This window comes from Antechinus flavipes, chromosome 3 (assembly GCF_016432865.1).
Source record: "Antechinus flavipes isolate AdamAnt ecotype Samford, QLD, Australia chromosome 3, AdamAnt_v2, whole genome shotgun sequence".
Taxonomy (NCBI): domain Eukaryota; kingdom Metazoa; phylum Chordata; class Mammalia; order Dasyuromorphia; family Dasyuridae; genus Antechinus; species Antechinus flavipes.
This window is the reverse complement of record NC_067400.1, coordinates 617036135-617053416: the sequence shown is the minus strand read 5'-3', so window position 1 is coordinate 617053416 and position 17282 is coordinate 617036135. Positions and strand designations below refer to the sequence as shown.

General features: G+C 51.6%; 1 protein-coding gene across 2 annotated transcripts in view; it reads right to left on the bottom strand.

The window, feature by feature from the left end:
* EXOC3L2 (exocyst complex component 3 like 2) overlaps positions 1–15006 on the bottom strand; it is a 28519-nt gene extending 13513 nt beyond the window's left edge. The window contains exons 1-4 of one of the 2 annotated variants that reach the window (XM_051989408.1): positions 14786–15006; positions 4090–4655; positions 1125–1761; positions 216–327 (exon numbers count right to left, since the gene is read on the bottom strand). In XM_051989408.1, the coding sequence (XP_051845368.1) occupies positions 216–327; positions 1125–1761; positions 4090–4642 (1302 nt within the window). In that variant the 5' untranslated portion in view covers positions 4643–4655; positions 14786–15006. Of the gene's footprint in view, positions 1–215; positions 328–1124; positions 1762–4089; positions 4656–6982; positions 10351–14785 lie in introns of those variants that run through there. The other variant, XM_051989407.1, reaches the window with a different exon arrangement.
* Positions 15007–17282: the final 2276 nt, after the last annotated feature.

The window sequence follows — 17282 nt, the reverse complement described above, 5'->3', positions numbered from 1 at the left end:
TCCAGGCGGGAATCACTCCCCTTGGGCTCTGTCTGTATCCACCCTTAGCTTCTCTATGAGCCCTTTTTGTTTCGTCCCCACCAGTCCAAAGATCATTTTTAGAGCCACGGAATCTTTGAGTCATGGAACTGGGGAAGCACAGACTTGTCTAGGGCAGGGGACCTTGTAAACCTCCGATGAGCCACTCGGACCCCTCCCTCTTCCTCCCGGGTCACCTTGACGTCAGTCACACATTCGTCCTCCAGGCTCCGAATGGTTTCAGCGGGAAGCAGGGGGCCCAGTTGTCCATTCTCCAGGGCCACTATGTTCACCAGGCCCAGGATCTCCCTAAGAGCAGACAAGGGAGCATGTAGGGAGGCAGAGGAAGAGAGGAAATGGAGAAAAATGAGAAAAAGGTCCCAGGAAACCCCTTCCCCCGGTGCCATCTCCCGCCCTCACTTCCAGAAGCTAAAGCCCAGCTCTCCAGCTGCCACTGGGAACTCGAGAAGCAAATACAGAGTCCTCAGCGGGGCCTTTGGCACCTTCATCTAAGAAGTGAAGCAAGCGAGGGGTGAGGAGTTTGGGAAGGTTGTCCCAGGAACCAGACTGAGGAATATGGTCTTAATCAAAGGGCTGGGGAGTCATGGGAAGTTCTTTTTTTTTTCCCCAATTCTTTTTCCCCCATTCATATACTATATGAATATGATATATATATTATAGGAATATAATATAATATTTAACATAGCAAGATATATCCTATAATGATGTGATATTCTATATAACAACATGTGTCAGTAGAATAAAATAAATAGAATAAGAAATAATTCTATATGTGAGAATAGTCATGGGAAGTTCTTAAGCGAGTGCAGAGACTTAAGGAACGTCAGAGCTGGAGGGGCCCTCGGAACACACAAAGCTGGAGCAAGAAGGGACCTTAGAACACAGAATCTGGAAGGGGCTTTGAAATGTAAGGAGAAAGAAGGTCAAAGGGGATCGAAACACCACTTAGCCCAACTCTTCTAGTTTGCAAGGGGAAACTGAGGCTCGGAGGAGAGAGGGAGTGACTGATTTTTCCATCCTTTGCCCCCCACCCTCACCCCAGCCCTCTGCCCCTCCACCCAAGCCCTTGCCTTTCGGAGTCTCACCTCGGATAGACTTGGTTGTGCCAGTACAGGAGAGCATAGCGGTCAGCCAGAGGTAGCCAGTGGTAGGTGGCCTTCCTCAGCCACTCAGACAGGGCTCCATGGTAACCCCGCAGGTAGACACCGAAGGCTCCCAGGCTGGCCGGGTAAGCAGGTGCCAGGCGGGTCCGGACAGCCCCCATGTCCTCCAGCAGCCTAGACCTCAGGGCCTCCAGCCTGCCGGCCATGGCGTCGGCCTCCGCCCCGGCAGCCGCCTCCAGCCGCTCCCCAGCCACCTGGCCCACAGCTTCCGCCCAGTGCGCTCGGAACCTTCGGGCTGCCCCCGGTCCCCGGCGCCCATCAGCCTCCTCTTCCTGGGCGAGGACCTGACCCAGCTGGGTCAGGGGCGCCCCTCCGGTCCCTCCAGTGGCTCCAGGGTCTGCCAGCGTCTCCCTGACCAGCGCCCAGAGCTCTCGCTGCAAAGCCTCATAGAGGAGGGTCACGTCTCGGGCCCGGCGGCCCTCGGGGAGGCCCCGGCCTCCCCCTAGGCTGCCAGGGCCGGACCCCGAAGTCTCCAGCTTCTCCTCGGCCTCCAACTCCAGGATGTGTTCATCTGCTCGCGCCAATTCTCGCTTCTGGATCAGGCTCAGGATCTCTAGGACTATGGGAGCAAATACCATGAGGAGTGAGGGTCAGAAGGTTCAAGAGATGGGAACGATGGAGAGACAGAGACAGAGGTGGAGAGTGAAAAGGGGGGTGGTAGAGAAAACAGGAGAGAGAAAAAGAGCCAGAAGAAGAGAAAGAAGAGAGGGAGAGACTGACAGAGACACAGATACAGAGACAGACTGAGAGAAAGACAGAGACTCAGAGACAGACACAGAGACAGAGAAAAGACAGAGACAAGGAAAGAAAGAGAGGCAGAGGCAGAGAGAAAGAGACAGAAAAACAGACAGAGACACAGAGACAGAGAGACAGAGACAGAGGTGGAGAGTGAAAAGGGAGGTGGTAGAGAAAACAGGAGAGAGAAAGAAAAAGAGCCAGAAGAAGAGAAAGAAGAGATGGAGAGATTGACAGAGACACAGAAAGAGAGACAGACTGAGAGAAAGACAGAGACTCAGAGACAGACACAAAGAGACAGACAGAGGCACAGAGACAGAGAAAAGACAGAGACAGGGAGAGAAAGAGGCAGAGGCAGAGAGAAAGAGACGGAAAATCAGACATAGACACAGAAACAAAGAGACAGACAGACAGAGACACAGAGACACTGAGAAAAGACAAAGACAAGGAGAAAGAGGCAGAAACAGAGAAAGAGAGACAGAGGCAGAGAGAGAGAGAGAGAGAGAGAGAGAGAGAGAGAGAGAGAGACAGGGAGACAAAGAGAGAGAGAGACAGAGAGATGGAGAGTGAAAAGGAGGGTGGTAGAGAAAACAGGAAGAGAAAGAGACAAAGCGAGAAAGACCGAGAGACTGTGAGAGACCCAGAGACAGAGACAGACAGAAACACAAAGAAAAGAGAGAGACTAGGAGAGAAAAATAGGAAAATGGGCTGGTTAGAGGTGGGATGAGGGAGACTGAGGCTGTCGGGAGCAAGAGGCAGGGAAAAACTTGGGAAACTGTCTGGGTTGTAGAAGACGAGTCACGACTCCCCACGGTGGGCACGGCCGGGTTGGGGTACAGAGGGTCAGAGGTAGCGTGTGGGGTAGGGATAGAGGTCAGCGGGGGACAGTTAGGAAAGGCCCACGGGGGCGGATGAAAGGTCCCCAGGGGCCCAGGGGCTCCCCTTGACCCTCCCCCTCCTCTGTTTCCTACTCGCAGGGAAGCAATTTCCTGTCCAGTGGCTATTTCTGCCCATCCGTTTCCAGAAGGCGGGGAGGGGAGGTGGGTTCCCCAGCTCCCAGCACTCTCCTCCCCTCTCGCTCCTTGCCCCCTCCCTTGGGGCTCAAGGCTAGGACCTGGGGCGCCCGAGCACCTCCTCGTCTCCCACACGGGCCTTTCTGACGGAGAAGAGGCACTTTGGGGCTCTCCTAAGAAGCTGAGGGGCCCAGACGCAAAGGGAGGGGTCGTCAGGGATAAGGGGGCGTCAGGGATAAGGGGGCGTCAGGGATAAGCGCTCCGGACCAGGGGTCGGGTCAAAGTGGAGATCAGGGTGGGCGCGGCGACAGGGGGGATGGGAGTGATGGTTACAATCGGGGTTGGGATCGTGCTGAGGATCCAGGACAGGCTTGGGGACTACAGGCCACATTAGGACGGCCGTCGGGGCCGGGATGGGGATTAAGGTTGACTCTGCCGTTGGGTCCAGGGTAAGCCCAAGGCTGAGGCTGGAGGTGGAGACCAAGGGCTGGGATGAGGGATGGTGCTGGGCTTGGGGTCCGGCCCGAGACTGGGACCAGCGGGGCAGAATGGGGTGAAGACAGAAGTGGGGCTTGAATTATGGGGCGGAGTCTACTGGATCAGGGGTCCCCGATTTAAAACTGGGAAGCCCTTCAGGACCCCCCCCAGTCCATTCCTCTGGATTTCCAGATGGGAGAATGGAGGCCCAGGAACAAGAAATGATTTGGCCGAGGTCACGGTCATTGTCGTTCCCTCGTGTGTGACTCTCCGTGACCTCATTTGGGGTTTTCTTGGCAGGTCCTGGAGGGGGTTGCCCTTTCCTTCTCTTGTTTTACAGATGAGGAAACTGAGGCACCAGGGTGACCCAGCTGGTTCAGCTCTGCTCACTGCCCACAGATCAGAGAATCAGGGGTTGGAGCGCATGGGTTAGGGTCACAAGTGGGGACAGAAGTAGAGTCAGAGGTCAGAATTGGGGTCGGAGGTGACTCTGGCTTAAGAGTTAGGGTCAGGACTGGGAGCTGGGTGAGTGGAGGCCTCCTTTGGGCCTGGGCCCCTGAGTTGGGGCCAGAGCTGAACTTGCCAGCGGGATCAAGATCAGGGTTAGAGTCCGGGCCCCGAACCGCGGCCATCTCACACTCCTTTCACCCCTCCCCACTCACCAGACAGCGGCTCCTTCGCCTTGGGTGGCGCCGGGGCCGGGGGTGCTGTCCCCACGGCCGGCTCCCCTGAGGGCAGCAGCCTTTCTGCCAGGGACCCCCGGCGGGGCTTGGGCCCTCGTCCCAGCCTCAAGAAGGCCAGCCTCCGGGCCGCCTCGCCTGCAGCCTCGGCATCCCCTGTTCCACCCTGTCGGGCCCCGTTGAGTCTGGCCAAGAGACCGAAATCGGCCGAGCTCCGCCGGACCCCCGGGCCCAGCACCCGGCCCAAGAAGGAGCGGGACTCCCCGTCTCCAGGGCTGCCCACCCGTCGGCCCCCTCCCCTGCCCAGCCTGAAGGGTGACAGGCCCACCAGCTTCTCCAGGGTGGCCCGGCGGTGGCACGAGGCCCCATTAGGCAGGGTAGGGGCTGACTCCCCACGGAAGGCGTCCAGGTCCCCCTTCTCCTCATCCTCCGCCCCTGAGGACGACTCAAAGGGGTTCCTGGAAGGCGTCAGGGGCAGGGTGTTGGCCCGGGTCCCCTTCGGGTCTGGTATCCGAAGGCTCTTCAGGATAGGCATCGTGGGGCGGGACCTGAAATTAGAATCATCGAGGGTTTCTTTTTAAGTCATTGAATCTTAGGCTTCAAACTTAGACTCGACACACTTTTCCCCCCCTGAGGCAGTTGGGGTTAAGTGACTTGCCCAGGGTCACACAGCCAGGAAGTGGGAAGTGTCTGAGGTAGATTAGAACTCAGGTCTCCTGACTTCAGGGCCGGTGCTCTATCCATTGCACCACCCGGCTGCCCCTTGAGGCACTTTCCAAAATCTAGATTTTCTTAGAATTCTAGCACCTTGGAGTTAGAGACTCGTGCCCTCGGGTGCATCAGATCTTAGAATTCTGCGTCCTCAAATTTCAGGCTTGTGGAAGCTCAGAATGACACTCATTTACCCTTAAACTAAGAAAATCTTCCAACCTTATCCTTATATTCTCTCAGGGTTCTTAGAATATCCGAGTTCTCCAATCGTAGACCCATCGAGTTCTAGATCTAGAGAATCGCAGACCTGTAGAGTCAGCATCTTAATCGAAAGCTAAGCAGCTGGGCGGGAATAGAACACTAGGCAAGAAGACCTGAATTTAAATCCAGCCTCAGACACTTATTGGCCGTGTGACCCTGTTCGAGTCATTTCAGCATGTCTGCCTCAGTTTCCTCAACTCTAATCATGAGAACATTTACTTCCCAGCATTGTTGTGTGGATCAAACAGGATAATATCTGTAGAGCCCCTCCTGTGCTGTATAAGCTGTTATTTATCCTCTTTTTATACAATATAAAATATTACATTTATTTTACCTCCTAGACAATTAACACTCTTGAATCTTAGACTTGTAGACGATTAGACCCTTGGATTCATGGAATCCTGGGATTTAGAACTCAGGATTCTAGGCTCTGAATGCTAGAACCCTCGAGTGGTAGAATCCCAGGCTTGTAGACTGTCAGGATCATGCCTTAGGCTCCCACAGTATTCTAGAACCTAAGAAATCTGGCACCCGCGGGAACCTTTCTCCACTTCTTTGATCTCTCCTCTCTGCCTAGGAGAGGGAACCGCATATAAAGTGTTGCTCACAAAAGGATGCGACTCCTAGGATTTTTGCTAGAGCCTCGACCTACCTCACGCCTTTTTTTGGGTGGGGCTGGGGAGTTGACCCCAAACTAGCCCCGCTCCGGCCCCCCGCACTTTTTATAGCTCTGTGGGAAGGCTCTCCTAGAGGTCAAAGGAGAAACCGGGCTACCCAATCCCCATCCCCTCCTGAAGCTTCTTCGGGATGTTTCCCTCAGCCTTCAAAGCCTCACTCAAGTGCTGCCTCCTTTAAACAGCTCATCCTGAATCAATGACTCACAGAATCTCAGAATCGGAAGGGATTTCCGCACTACACTGGAGCCTCTTAAGAGCAGAGACTGTTTTTGCTTGTCTTCCCAGTACTTAACATTAAGTATACAGTAAACATTTAATAAGTGCTTGTTGATGGACAGTGACAGGAAGGTCAGCTATTCTAATCTGTCCCTGAATAAGAATCTTTTCTCCAAATACACTTAGCGAGAAGACATCCAACTTCTGATTAGCCTCCCCCCTCCCTCCTGGTAAGGGAGACCTCCCCATCTCCTTGGGTAGCCCCAAGTTCTAATCGTCCGAAAGCTTAAATGCGCCTCTGCAATTTCTCTGCTTTGCTCCTCAGGGGTTGGGGTAGTGGAGGAGCAGAACAAGGTTCTCCTCTCCCTCCCAGAACAGCTCTTCAGTTACTTGGGGGGAGGGGGAGGTTCCCCAAAGACTTCTCCTCTACTTGCCCAATTCCTTCATTGGATCCCCATGGGATTTGCCCTCAAGCCCCTTCAGGTTGCCCTTCTCTGAAAAGCTCTCCAGCTCGTTAGCGAACTTTCTAGAATATTGTACCAGAACCGAGCACTATTTTTCCTTAACTGTGACCGATTCCTATGGCTTTGCAGTATACACTCGCCCACCCCGTCTCCTTCCGACTCCACAGAGCCACCCTTCCTCTCCCCTCCCGTACCACCCTCACACGCTTAAGATTTGGTCCCATGTCTATGGGGCAGGATCGGTGGGCCCAGGAGAAAGCCCATCCGCCCTCATCTTGCATTTAGGAGGTTGAGTTTTGGAACCTAAGCCTACGACATGACGTTCATCCCTTCTCATTTCCCTGCCTGAGTTCCAGCCCGGTGTGATCTAGTTCGCTCTAGTCCTTGGGAGTCCCATTCGCCTTCTCCCATTGTGGCGATCCCTCTAACTTCTATCTTCCTCCCATGTGAAGAGCAAGACATTATCCAAAGTCGCCGAGAAAACGGTCAACAGCGCAGGCGCCAGTGCAAATCCTTGCTCCCTTAAAGGCCCCTTCTCTGACCCACCTAGGATATTTCGTGTCTACTCCTCGGGCGTGGTCGTTCGATGAGTTCCGAAACTCCTCGACGGGACCTCAGTCTAGACACACCTTTCCATTTCAGAGTCCACAGGCAGATCCTGGGAGACTTTGTTCAATTTCTTTGATATAATCTAAATTATACCCGCAGCCTTCCCTGACTGACCAGTCTAGTAACCCTATCAAAGAAGAAAAGAAGGTTAAGCTGGTGCGACTTGTTTTTGAGGGAGCCCTGGTGGCCCCTGGTGATCAGGGATTCCTTTTGGAGACAGGCTATCTGATAATACATTCTGGAATGTTCCCAGGCTTTCAAGTTAAGCTCATTGGATTATGGTTCTCTTTGTCTTGTTCCTTCTCTAATCCCGTGGTCTCCCGTGGTGTTCTCCTTTCCTGGGGTGAACCCATTAGCCGATTTTTTAGTGGTCTAGAACAGAGTCCATGTGGGTCCTCAAAGCAACCACGCACCCTCTTACTATCTCCCTACTTAGCTTGATTATCGGTTCCCCATTACCCATTTTTGTTTATTATATTTTTTTGCTGAGACAGTTGGGGTTAAGTGACTTGCCCAGGGTCCCACAGCTAGGAAGTGTTAAGTGTCTGAGGTCATGTTTGAACTCAGGTCCTCCTGACTCCAGGGCTGATGCTCTCTCTACCGTGCCATCTGACTGACCCCCATTACCCATTTTTATTGTCTTCAGTTTAAAAAAAAAACCAAAACATTCTCTTGGCTGAGAAGACGACAGCAAGGTAAGTTGAGACAATGGGACTCCTCATTCTTTGGTTCTTTTCTTCCACCACCTCCACTGCTTTTTAAACTCCTTTTTGTTACTTTTTGGGGCTAGCTTCTGATGTGGGTTCTCTTCCCACCAACACACAGGGGATCCCCTCCCTTCTCTGAGCGCTCACAGCTTGACACTATCCTTCCCTCTTAGCCTCGCTTCCTATCCTGTCGGGTTGAGGGTCATCTGTGGCTGGACATGAGTCTTTTATTCAATCTCCTCTAAACATAGACCAGGTTGCACGTGGGCACGGGATAGGCCGCCAACCCCGGAGTGAAGAAGATTCTTCTTGAGTTCAAATCTGGCCTCGGCCACTTACTAGCTGGGGTGATCCTGGGCAAGTCTGTTTTCCTTGGTTCCTCATCTGCAAAAATGGAACTGGAAGAGGAAATGGCAAACTACTCTAGTGTCCCTGCCAAGAAAACCCCAAATGGGGTCATGAAGAGTCATGACTGAAAAACAACAGCTCCTTCCCTGAGGTCAGAGATTCTGGCCTTATCCTTAATCCCCGGTGCTTGTTGAATCACAGAGAACTGCGTGCTGGTAAGGCTGTTTCTCCCTCTCCACTTATTACTCATCCTTCCTTTCCCTCAAATACCACCATCACACCCTTAAGATCTGGCCCCAAAGGGTCAGGATCTGTGGCCATAGGAGCAAGATAAGATCACTATCGGGTAGATCTTAATCAAGGTACAAACTTTCTCCCCCCCTGCCCCGAGGCAATTGGGATTAAGGAACGTGCCCAGGGTCTCACAGCTACTAAGTGTTACTATCCAAAGCTACTGTCTGAGGCCGAATTTGAATTCAACACCTCCTGCCTCCATTGTGCCATCTGGCCGCCCCAAGCCACAGACTTCCTGGCCCTGAGCATTCTCATCTCCTAAAGGAAGATTAGCCAGCCTCTGGGTCCCTTCCAGCTCCGGGGACTGAATTAAAAACAAGTTAGACGCAGAGGTCTGATGAGAAAGGTGTGGGAAGGATCCTTGGCGAGTGTGGTTGCATTCAGTTGGCGGTTAATGTATGCTCTTTGGCGTATAGGTGTGGCGTTAGCATTTACACTGACCCCTGTCTGGCTTCCCAGGGCAGGGAATGAGGTAAGGAGCAAGGACACCAATACACAAGACAAACTGATCTCTCTGGCCCCGACCTGGAATCAAATTCTCTTTCCACCATTTCCTAGCTAAAGGGAAAAAGAGGAAGAGGAGGAGAAATAAGAGAAGGAAAAGGAGGAAGGAAAGGAGAAGAAGGAGGAGAAAGAGGACGACTTCTATAGCAGGACTGGCAGACTTTTTTGACTGCCCATTGATTCATCTAGAATCCCTTCCTCTTTCTGAACCTCAGTTTCCTTTCTAAAAGAGAGACTCACGGTCACATATATTAGCATCTAAAGTCCAACCACAATCTCCAGGATAACTACCCTTTTACTCCCCCTTCAGGCACTCTGGCCAAACTGGCTCCTTAACTGGGTTCAAACTGGTCAGGCTGGACCCCACATCTGGAATGCCTTTTTTTTTTTTTTTTTTACTGTCCCTTCTTAGACCCTCCCGTTCTTTTCCCAGGCTCAGCCCCTCCTACAAGAAGCCCCTCCCGATTAGCCCAATTTTAGTGCCCTTCCCCAACGACTTTTATTTATTCATCCACCATTTTTGTATGTATTCGTAGATATTCGTGTCCATTTGTCATCCCCACCCCCCAATCAAGCAGAACGTGAGCTCCTGGAAGGCAGGGCCTTTATAATTGTGTCTTTGGCTCCCCAGCCCCTAACAGAGCACCCGGCACATAGTAGGCAACAATAAATCATCATTGCTTTGGATCGAAAACCTTAGTGATAGAGGAATTAGAACGAGTTATTTCTCGCCCATTAACCCCTGAAGAACCACATCGTGTAAAGAGAAACAACATGGAGCAGGATCAGAAAGCGCTTCTCCCTTGGGCCGAGGACGGGGTCCCCAGGTTGTCCTTTGGGATCTCAGCTAGTGGATTTTCAGGGATCTCCTGGCAAGCCACCGGGGCATGGCAATAATCTGAGTGTAGGGATACTTAGAAAACCATAACCTCGAGCCCTTTAAATTCAAGTTTAAAAAAAAAAAAGTCCAGATTTAGTCAAACAAGGAGTGATAACGGTTGTTTATACACGAAGGTACATAATTGTATCAGAGTGTTTGTTTCTTTAAGTCCTCGATCTAAATTACACACTTTGGATCTCCCCACCATGAGATGGCACAGTGCCAAAGAAAGGGCGTCAGTTTTAAGTCCCAGCCCCGCCACTTCCTAGCTGTGAAACCCTGGGCTAGGAAGTTCCCCTTTCTGAACCCCAGATTTTCTTCCTTTGTGCAATGGGGTCAGCAAGATTTGTATTCTTTTAGGAGAAATCCATTTGGTGAGGAGAGAACTGTGATAGAAATACAAGCTACAATGTGTTCGTATCACCTTTTTTGGTTGTTGTTTACACATGTGGGAATTGAATCTCTAAGGTTAAATGACTTGTTGAAGGTCATAACTAGTCAGTAGTGAGGTGGGATTTGAACTCGGGTCTTTCTGATTATACACACACTATCCACCACGCCACTATTTCCATCCTCCCCCCACAACCCCATCACACGCTCCTCCTCCCCTCCCTAAATTATCTAGCATGTTCTGCTTCCCTACCTCTTACCTCTCCCAGCCCTCGCTTCTCTGATGTTCCCATCACTAGATAGATTGGAAAGTCAGGGACTCTGCTGCTTGTTGCCTCTGTGGCCTGGGGTAAAGCTCTCTGGACCTCAGTTTACTCATCTGTAAAATGAAATGATCTCTAAGATTCCTTCTAGCTCCATAAAGAGACCACCATTTTCTCTGCCTCTCTGGGAACTGCTGTGATTATAGGGAACGATGAAAGTTATTGATGAACAAAAAAAAAAAAAAGACATTGCTAGTTCCCTTTTCCTGCAGATAATGGAGCATCCCCTGAAGCGGTCACTTTATTGAAATCCACATGGCCTATTTCCATTGGGATGTAATCAATTTCTCTATTTTACATAAATAGATCTTTGATGAATGCAAACTTCAACCCACGACACCATTTCAGGGTGTTTCTTTATAGCTGTCCAGGATCAGAGAACCATAGAGAAAGAAACACATGATATCAGGCCCTGTGCTGAGAGTGATCTTGGATTTAGAACTAAGAGAGTCTTCACATCCATTTTCTCATTTTAACAGATGAGGAAACTGAGGCCCAAGGAAGGGCAGTAAGGTATACTTGCTAAATGGCAGATGGGAGACTCAATCCCTGATCTGATTCCAGGGAAAGAGGGAACCGACATTAAGAGCCTATTAGGTACCTCGGGGCACGAATAAACAAAGGCAAAAGTGAAAGTCTGCCCTCCAGAAGCTTATGCTCATCCGGGGACAACAAGAGTTTCACAGAGAAGTGTAAACAGGATATGGGCAAAATAAATACTCGGGCTACTCCGAGATTAACTAATTCCTAGTTAGCTCCATTTGCATTTACATTGTCTTGTTGATGAGCTATTAAGATAAAAGTTTAAAGAGCTAAAACCTCTCTTTATTTTGGCTACGACTTCAATTAACTTGGATCCCAGCAGCCTTCCCCAATTCCTTCTAAAGCCTTCCCTTTGTGAATTATTTCCTATTTATCCTGGATATATAGCTTGCTTTGGATATATATTTTGTCTCCCTCACTATTTTATAAGCTCTTAGAAGAGACTGTCTTTAGACTTTTTTTTTTAATCTTAGAGTTAAACAGAGTGCCTAGAACATAATAAATGTTTATTAATTATTATTACCTATCCTCCCCTTTACTCCTCCCCTCGTGCTTAAGCTTTAAATAAAATCTCTCAAGGAGCCCATAGATGACATGCAAACATCTTCACCTAGAATATTCGCTCTGGAAAACACAGACTCAAATCCAGATTCCAAATCTGGAAAGCTGAGACGCTTGATTCCTACTCCATTGCCCTGGTGCCCTTCCCCTCATAATCTAGTCATTGTATTTTTATACAAAACAGCAGCCAACGTGTGTTTGGATCCTTTCGGATCTCCAAAGCTCTTTACAAATATTATCTCATGTGATCGCGACATCAATTCTCAAAGGTAGGTGCTCTTATTATCCCCATTTTACAGATTGGGAAACTGAGGTCAAGATTAAGTGACTTGCTCAGGGTCACACAACTTCAGTTCCCCCCTAAGGCAAGATTTGAACTCAAGTCTTGTTCACTCCAGGTCTACCATTCTAGCCATCGCGCCTGTCAGTCACAAGCATGGGAGCTGTGTGAAAACCCCCATTATCTTAATTACCAATACCAGATGGAAGCCTATCTATTGGCATAGAGCTTGATGGATAATAGGGAATTGATAAATGTCTGTTGCCTGACTACTGCCCTCCCGAGGTTTACCAAATCTGACCATCAACCTAATGAGAGCAAGAGAAAACTCAATCATAATTCCAATGGGGGGGAAAGAAAATCACAAAACCACTGAATGTGAGAGTTGGAAGAAGGAGGACCTTTAGTCCATCTGGTACAACCCATACACAAAAAGAAACCTCTAATAGACCAAATTCAACAAGAGTCATCTATCTGCCACCTCTCCAAGCAGTTCACTGCATTTGGGGACAGCGCCAACTGTTAGGAAAATTTTTTCCCGACATCCAGCCTCAGTCGGCATTTTCCCGCCTTCAGCCCAAAGCTGGCGAAACCACAGTCTGGAGCCAAACGAATCTGGTCCATCCACCAGAGGATAGCTCTTAAAGAATTCTCAGCACCTTTCCCATGAATTAAAAAAACACCCAGAACAAGTGCTGTCTGACCATCCCTTCCCCACCTCATACACCAGAAATTGATTGTTTATACCCAAGCACGGGTCTTTACATTTACGCAGTTGGATGTTATCGGAAAAACTTCAGCCCCCAGCTCCAGGAACCTGTCCACATTCTTGGGATCCTGCTTGTTACCTTTCCCTTTCAGCTTCGTATCTCGGGCAAGTTGGATGAGTTTATTATCAACCCCTTGATCTAAGGCAATGACAGAAATGGGGACTAGCCCAGAGCCAAGCGTGCATCCTTGGGGACCTCTGGCCACATCGACATGGAACTTAACTCCTCTTTGGGTCCAGACACCGCAGTTCTTTGGCTATGTCCAGTGTATCACTGTCTAACCCATTTTCTCCTATCTCTGAAGGTTTTATATCTAAAGGAATCGCCAAAGTCACTACCCTGCTTCTTAGTTTTCAGTTTTCATCCCAGGCATTTGATTCCCCTCTTTCCTTCTTTGCACCCACTCCCTTCCCCCCATGACCCATCTCTTCCTATCTCTAACCTTTAAGGGACGGGGAAGCAGGTGATCTTTGGCCCACTCATTCTTGTGGGGACCAGACCAAGAACTCCCGTGTAGTCCCTTAATCCCGGGGATGTCTTTCATCCTTGGAGAGAGGATGACAATCTCTATCTAACCTGGAGACCCATCATCCCTCCCCAAGTTCCTAAGGTTTCCTCCAGCAAAATCAGTGAATGTAAGAGCTGGGGGGGCTCTTAGGGAATGTCAGAGCCGGGAGGGGCCTTGGCACATAGACTATTAGAGGTTGGTGGGGTTCTTAGATCATGGAATATCAGAGCTTAGAACCCAGAAGGTCAGGGCCAGGTAGGGCCTTAGATCAGGGAATAACAGAGGTGCTAGGGGCCTTAGAACATGGAATGCCCGAGCTAGGAAGGCCCTTAGAATATGCAATATCAGGGCTCACCCTGAGACCCTATTTAATACAGTCCCTTCACTTTACAGATTGAGACTAAGCCCCAGAAAGGGAGCCCCTCACCGAGCCCCAGTTTTCTTGTCTGTTAAAATGAGGGAGTGGATTTAATGACTCCCGTATATAAGGTCACACCATAAGGGAAGGGTGGAATCCAAAGGAAAATCAGGTCCCCTTGAATCCTCACTGTCCCAACAGGACTAATACCTGTTCCCAAGCTCCCGTCCCACGTACCACCAGATCCATTTTTCTGGATCCAGAATCTCCCCCCAGCTCTGACACCTCAGCCCTCCCCACCTTGTCTTCAGACAATCCCCCCCTTCCTCCCCTTCCCCTTCCCCCTCCCCCCCTCCTCCCCCCCTCCGCCCCCCCAGCCCGGCGCCCACTGCTCCAGGTCTCAGCCTGACTCACTTCCCAGACGCCTCTCTTGCCCCCTCCTGCAGGATGTGTCTGCCAGAACTTTCTTCTTCCCCAGGGTCTGCCCCTCCCCCTTTGCCCTTCTCCTTCGGCGCCTCTTGCACCTCACTTTAGTAATTATCCTCCGAACTGCGCTCTCCCCCTACCTGGATTCTGCCCAGTTCCCATATTCCCAAACAGCTGCCTCTGCCCTACATCCATCTTTCACTCTTCCCCAACACTGCGCCTCCCCTACATCTGTTCTTCCCCTCCCCCCGGGCCCCCTCTCATCCCTCAGGTCTTCATCTTCCCATCCCATCCATCCATCATGTCTCATCACTGTTCTCTGGGCTCCGCGTCCCTTCTCTCAATGTTCCTCCATCTCCCCATTTCTCCCCCAATCCCTGCCCTCTCCGACCCCCTTATTCTCTGAGTATAACTGAAGGAGCTCAGCCCCCCAAAGTAGGCTTGATTTTCAGTCTTACTGACCTTCGGGAAGAATATTAACTCTGGGACTCAGTTTTACCATCCGCACAACGAAGCAATGGGTTAGATGGTCCCAAAGGTCCATTCCAGCTCTGAGAGTCCTAGACTCTCGGCTCGCTCTGACCCCTTCTCCTCAGCTCTCTCCCCCTCTGCTTCCCATGAACTCTTCTTCCTGCCCTTATTGCCTCTCTCCCAGGCCTCTCTGAGTCCCATATTGCCCTGCGTTGACAGGAAGATTCAGTGCCTGCCTCCTTCCTAACCTTGGGCTTTCTCGAGCTGTCGGATAGCAAAGACCCCCACTCCCCATACCCCTCCTGGCTCCTGCCAACCCTTTCCTCCCCCAGGAGCTGGGGACGGGGACCCCGGGGTCCCTCGGGGAAGGCCCTCACCTGAGTCCCTCTGACCGCTGGTCCCGGCCTCTGTCTGGACGCTCTAAGTGGGCACTGCTGGCTAAGTGGAGTGGAGCCCCACCGGGGTGGGGGGGGGGCGGATCTGGGTCAATTTCCTGTCAGGAAACCCCTCCCTCTCTGGGGCCAGGGGGGCCGGGAGGGACTCATTATCTGTCTGCCCTCCAAGGCTGAGCTGTGATTAGAACCTGGCTCCTCCCTGCCTGAGATCTGGGCTGGGGCTGGCTCAAGCAGATCCCCCCCCCCCAAAAAAAAAACAACCTCTTGCTAGTGCCCCCCCTCCAGGGTCTCTTCCAGTCATATCCCTTTCCCTCCAGCGCTGACACTTCCCCCTGTCTCTGCTTGTGAAGCAGCTCGGCCTTTGGCGTGCAGAGTCCTGACGCCTGAATCTGCCCCGACTCTAAGTGACCTGGGAAAACACCCATCTTCCCTTGGGTAGAAGGAGAGAACGGGGCTCTGCCGGCCTTTTTTGAAACGTTCCCTCTGGCCTGGGGAGTCTTGGGAATTATAACTCTGCGCGCCCCAAGCTGAAAACACCCCAAACACTGAGATTTCAAAGGGCAGGGGATTCTGAGCCAGAAGGGACCTTAGAAGCAATCCAAGAGACAGGGCCCTCGTTTTACTCATGGGGAAACTGAGGCTACCGAGGTGAGGCGATTTCCCTAACATCTCTGGCTCCAGATTCTGCCTTCCGGCCGTCGGAGCCCGAGGTGAGAAGCGAGCCTCAGTTTCCTTCCTGTAAAATCTGTCTATAAATCTGAAAAGCCAGGAAGCTCATCTGCTTAAATCATTTTGCAAATTTGAAGTTTGCCCAAATTTCATGGATCAATATTCAAATTCTACTAGTTCTAAGTCATTCTGTTCCACTCTGAGGCCGGGAAGAGGGGACTGGGGGCTGGGGGTGTGGGGGGGAGATGGGAAAGGGGACAGAGGTGGGGATGAGGACAAGGACGGGCTTAGAGATGCTTTGTGGGAAGAGACTGATTCTTCTCTGGCTCCAGCCTAAGCCTGTGGGAAGCCGAGACTGGGAGAGAGCAGCGTCGCATGGGTTAAAGTGCCACTGATTCAGGAGGCCAGAGGTCACGGTCCTGATCCGGAGACAATGGCCTGGAGGAGGAGGTGCCTTAGAGCCCACGGCCCCCTCCCCTTTCCTCAGAGTTTTCCTGATGCACTGGCCTGAGAAATGAAGTCTAGACCCAGCTATGCCGCTGACACTCTGAGATGAAGGACTTCCACTTCCCTCCCCGAGCCTTACTTTCCCCTTCGGTAAAAGAAGTGACTTGGGCTTGATAGTTCTTGGGGTCTTTCCCTGTTCTAAGGCCCCTCCTACTTCTGATGCTCTTTATTCTAAGCCCCCACCCCATCCTGACATTCCCTGTTCTAAGATCCAAGAGCCTTCCCAGCTCTGACATCCGATGTTCTAACCCTCCCCCCCTATCCACCCCTGGTATTCTCTGTTCAAAGGGTCCTCACAAATCTGATATTCCCTGGTTTTTCTGTCTCTAACATTCCTGGTTCTAAGGGTCCCTCCCAACTCTGACATCCTATGTTCTAAAGCTCCTCCAAGTTCTGACATCCCATGTTCTAAATTCCCCCCCCCAGCTCTGACACCCCCTGTTCTAAGCCCCCCAGCTCTGACATTCCCTGTTCTAAGCCCCCCCAGCTCTGACACCCCCTGTTCTAGGCCCCCCAGCTCTGACACCCCCTGTTCTAAGCCCCCCAGCTCTGACATTCCCTGTTCTAAGCCCCCCCAGCTCTGACACTCCCTGTTCTAGGCCCCCCAGCTCTGACACTCCCTGTTCTAGGCCCCCCAGCTCTGACATTCCCTGTTCTAAGCCCCCCAGCTCTGACATTCCCTGTTCTAAGCCCCTCTCAGCTCTGACATTCCCTGTTCTAGGCCCCCCAGCTCTGACACTCCCTGTTCTAGGCCCCCCAGCTCTGACACTCCCTATTCTAAGCCCCCCAGCTCTGACACTCCCTGTTCTAGGCCCCCCAGCTCTGACACTCCCTGTTCTAAGCCCCCCAGCTCTGACATCCCCTGTTCTAGGCCCCCCAGCTCTGACACCCCAAATGCAAAGGGTTCTCCTGCCCCTGATCTGCTGCTGTTCTCTCATCTTGGGAACCCTTCCCTCTATGTTCTGAGTTTGACTTGGCCCTCCCCAGTTTCAGGAACCTTTCAAGACCCCCCCCCCCCCACCAGCCGTGCACTTCAGAGACAAAGCCCCCTCCTAACTGGGAGTCATGTGTAGCGAGGGTCTGGCGTGGGGGGAGTAAAAGGAGTTAATAGTGGGGGGGGGAGGGGAAGGCGAGAGGGTGTCGCCTGCGGGGGGAGGGGGGCGCTCCCAGTTCTCTCATCTTTCTGCTGCCCTCTAGTGGACATGGCGAGAACCCTGGTTCCCGCAGCCAGAGGTAGGCTGTCTCCCCAGGATCCTGGAAGCCCCGGCCCACCCACCTCCCTTCTGTCTCCTCCAAGCTGCCA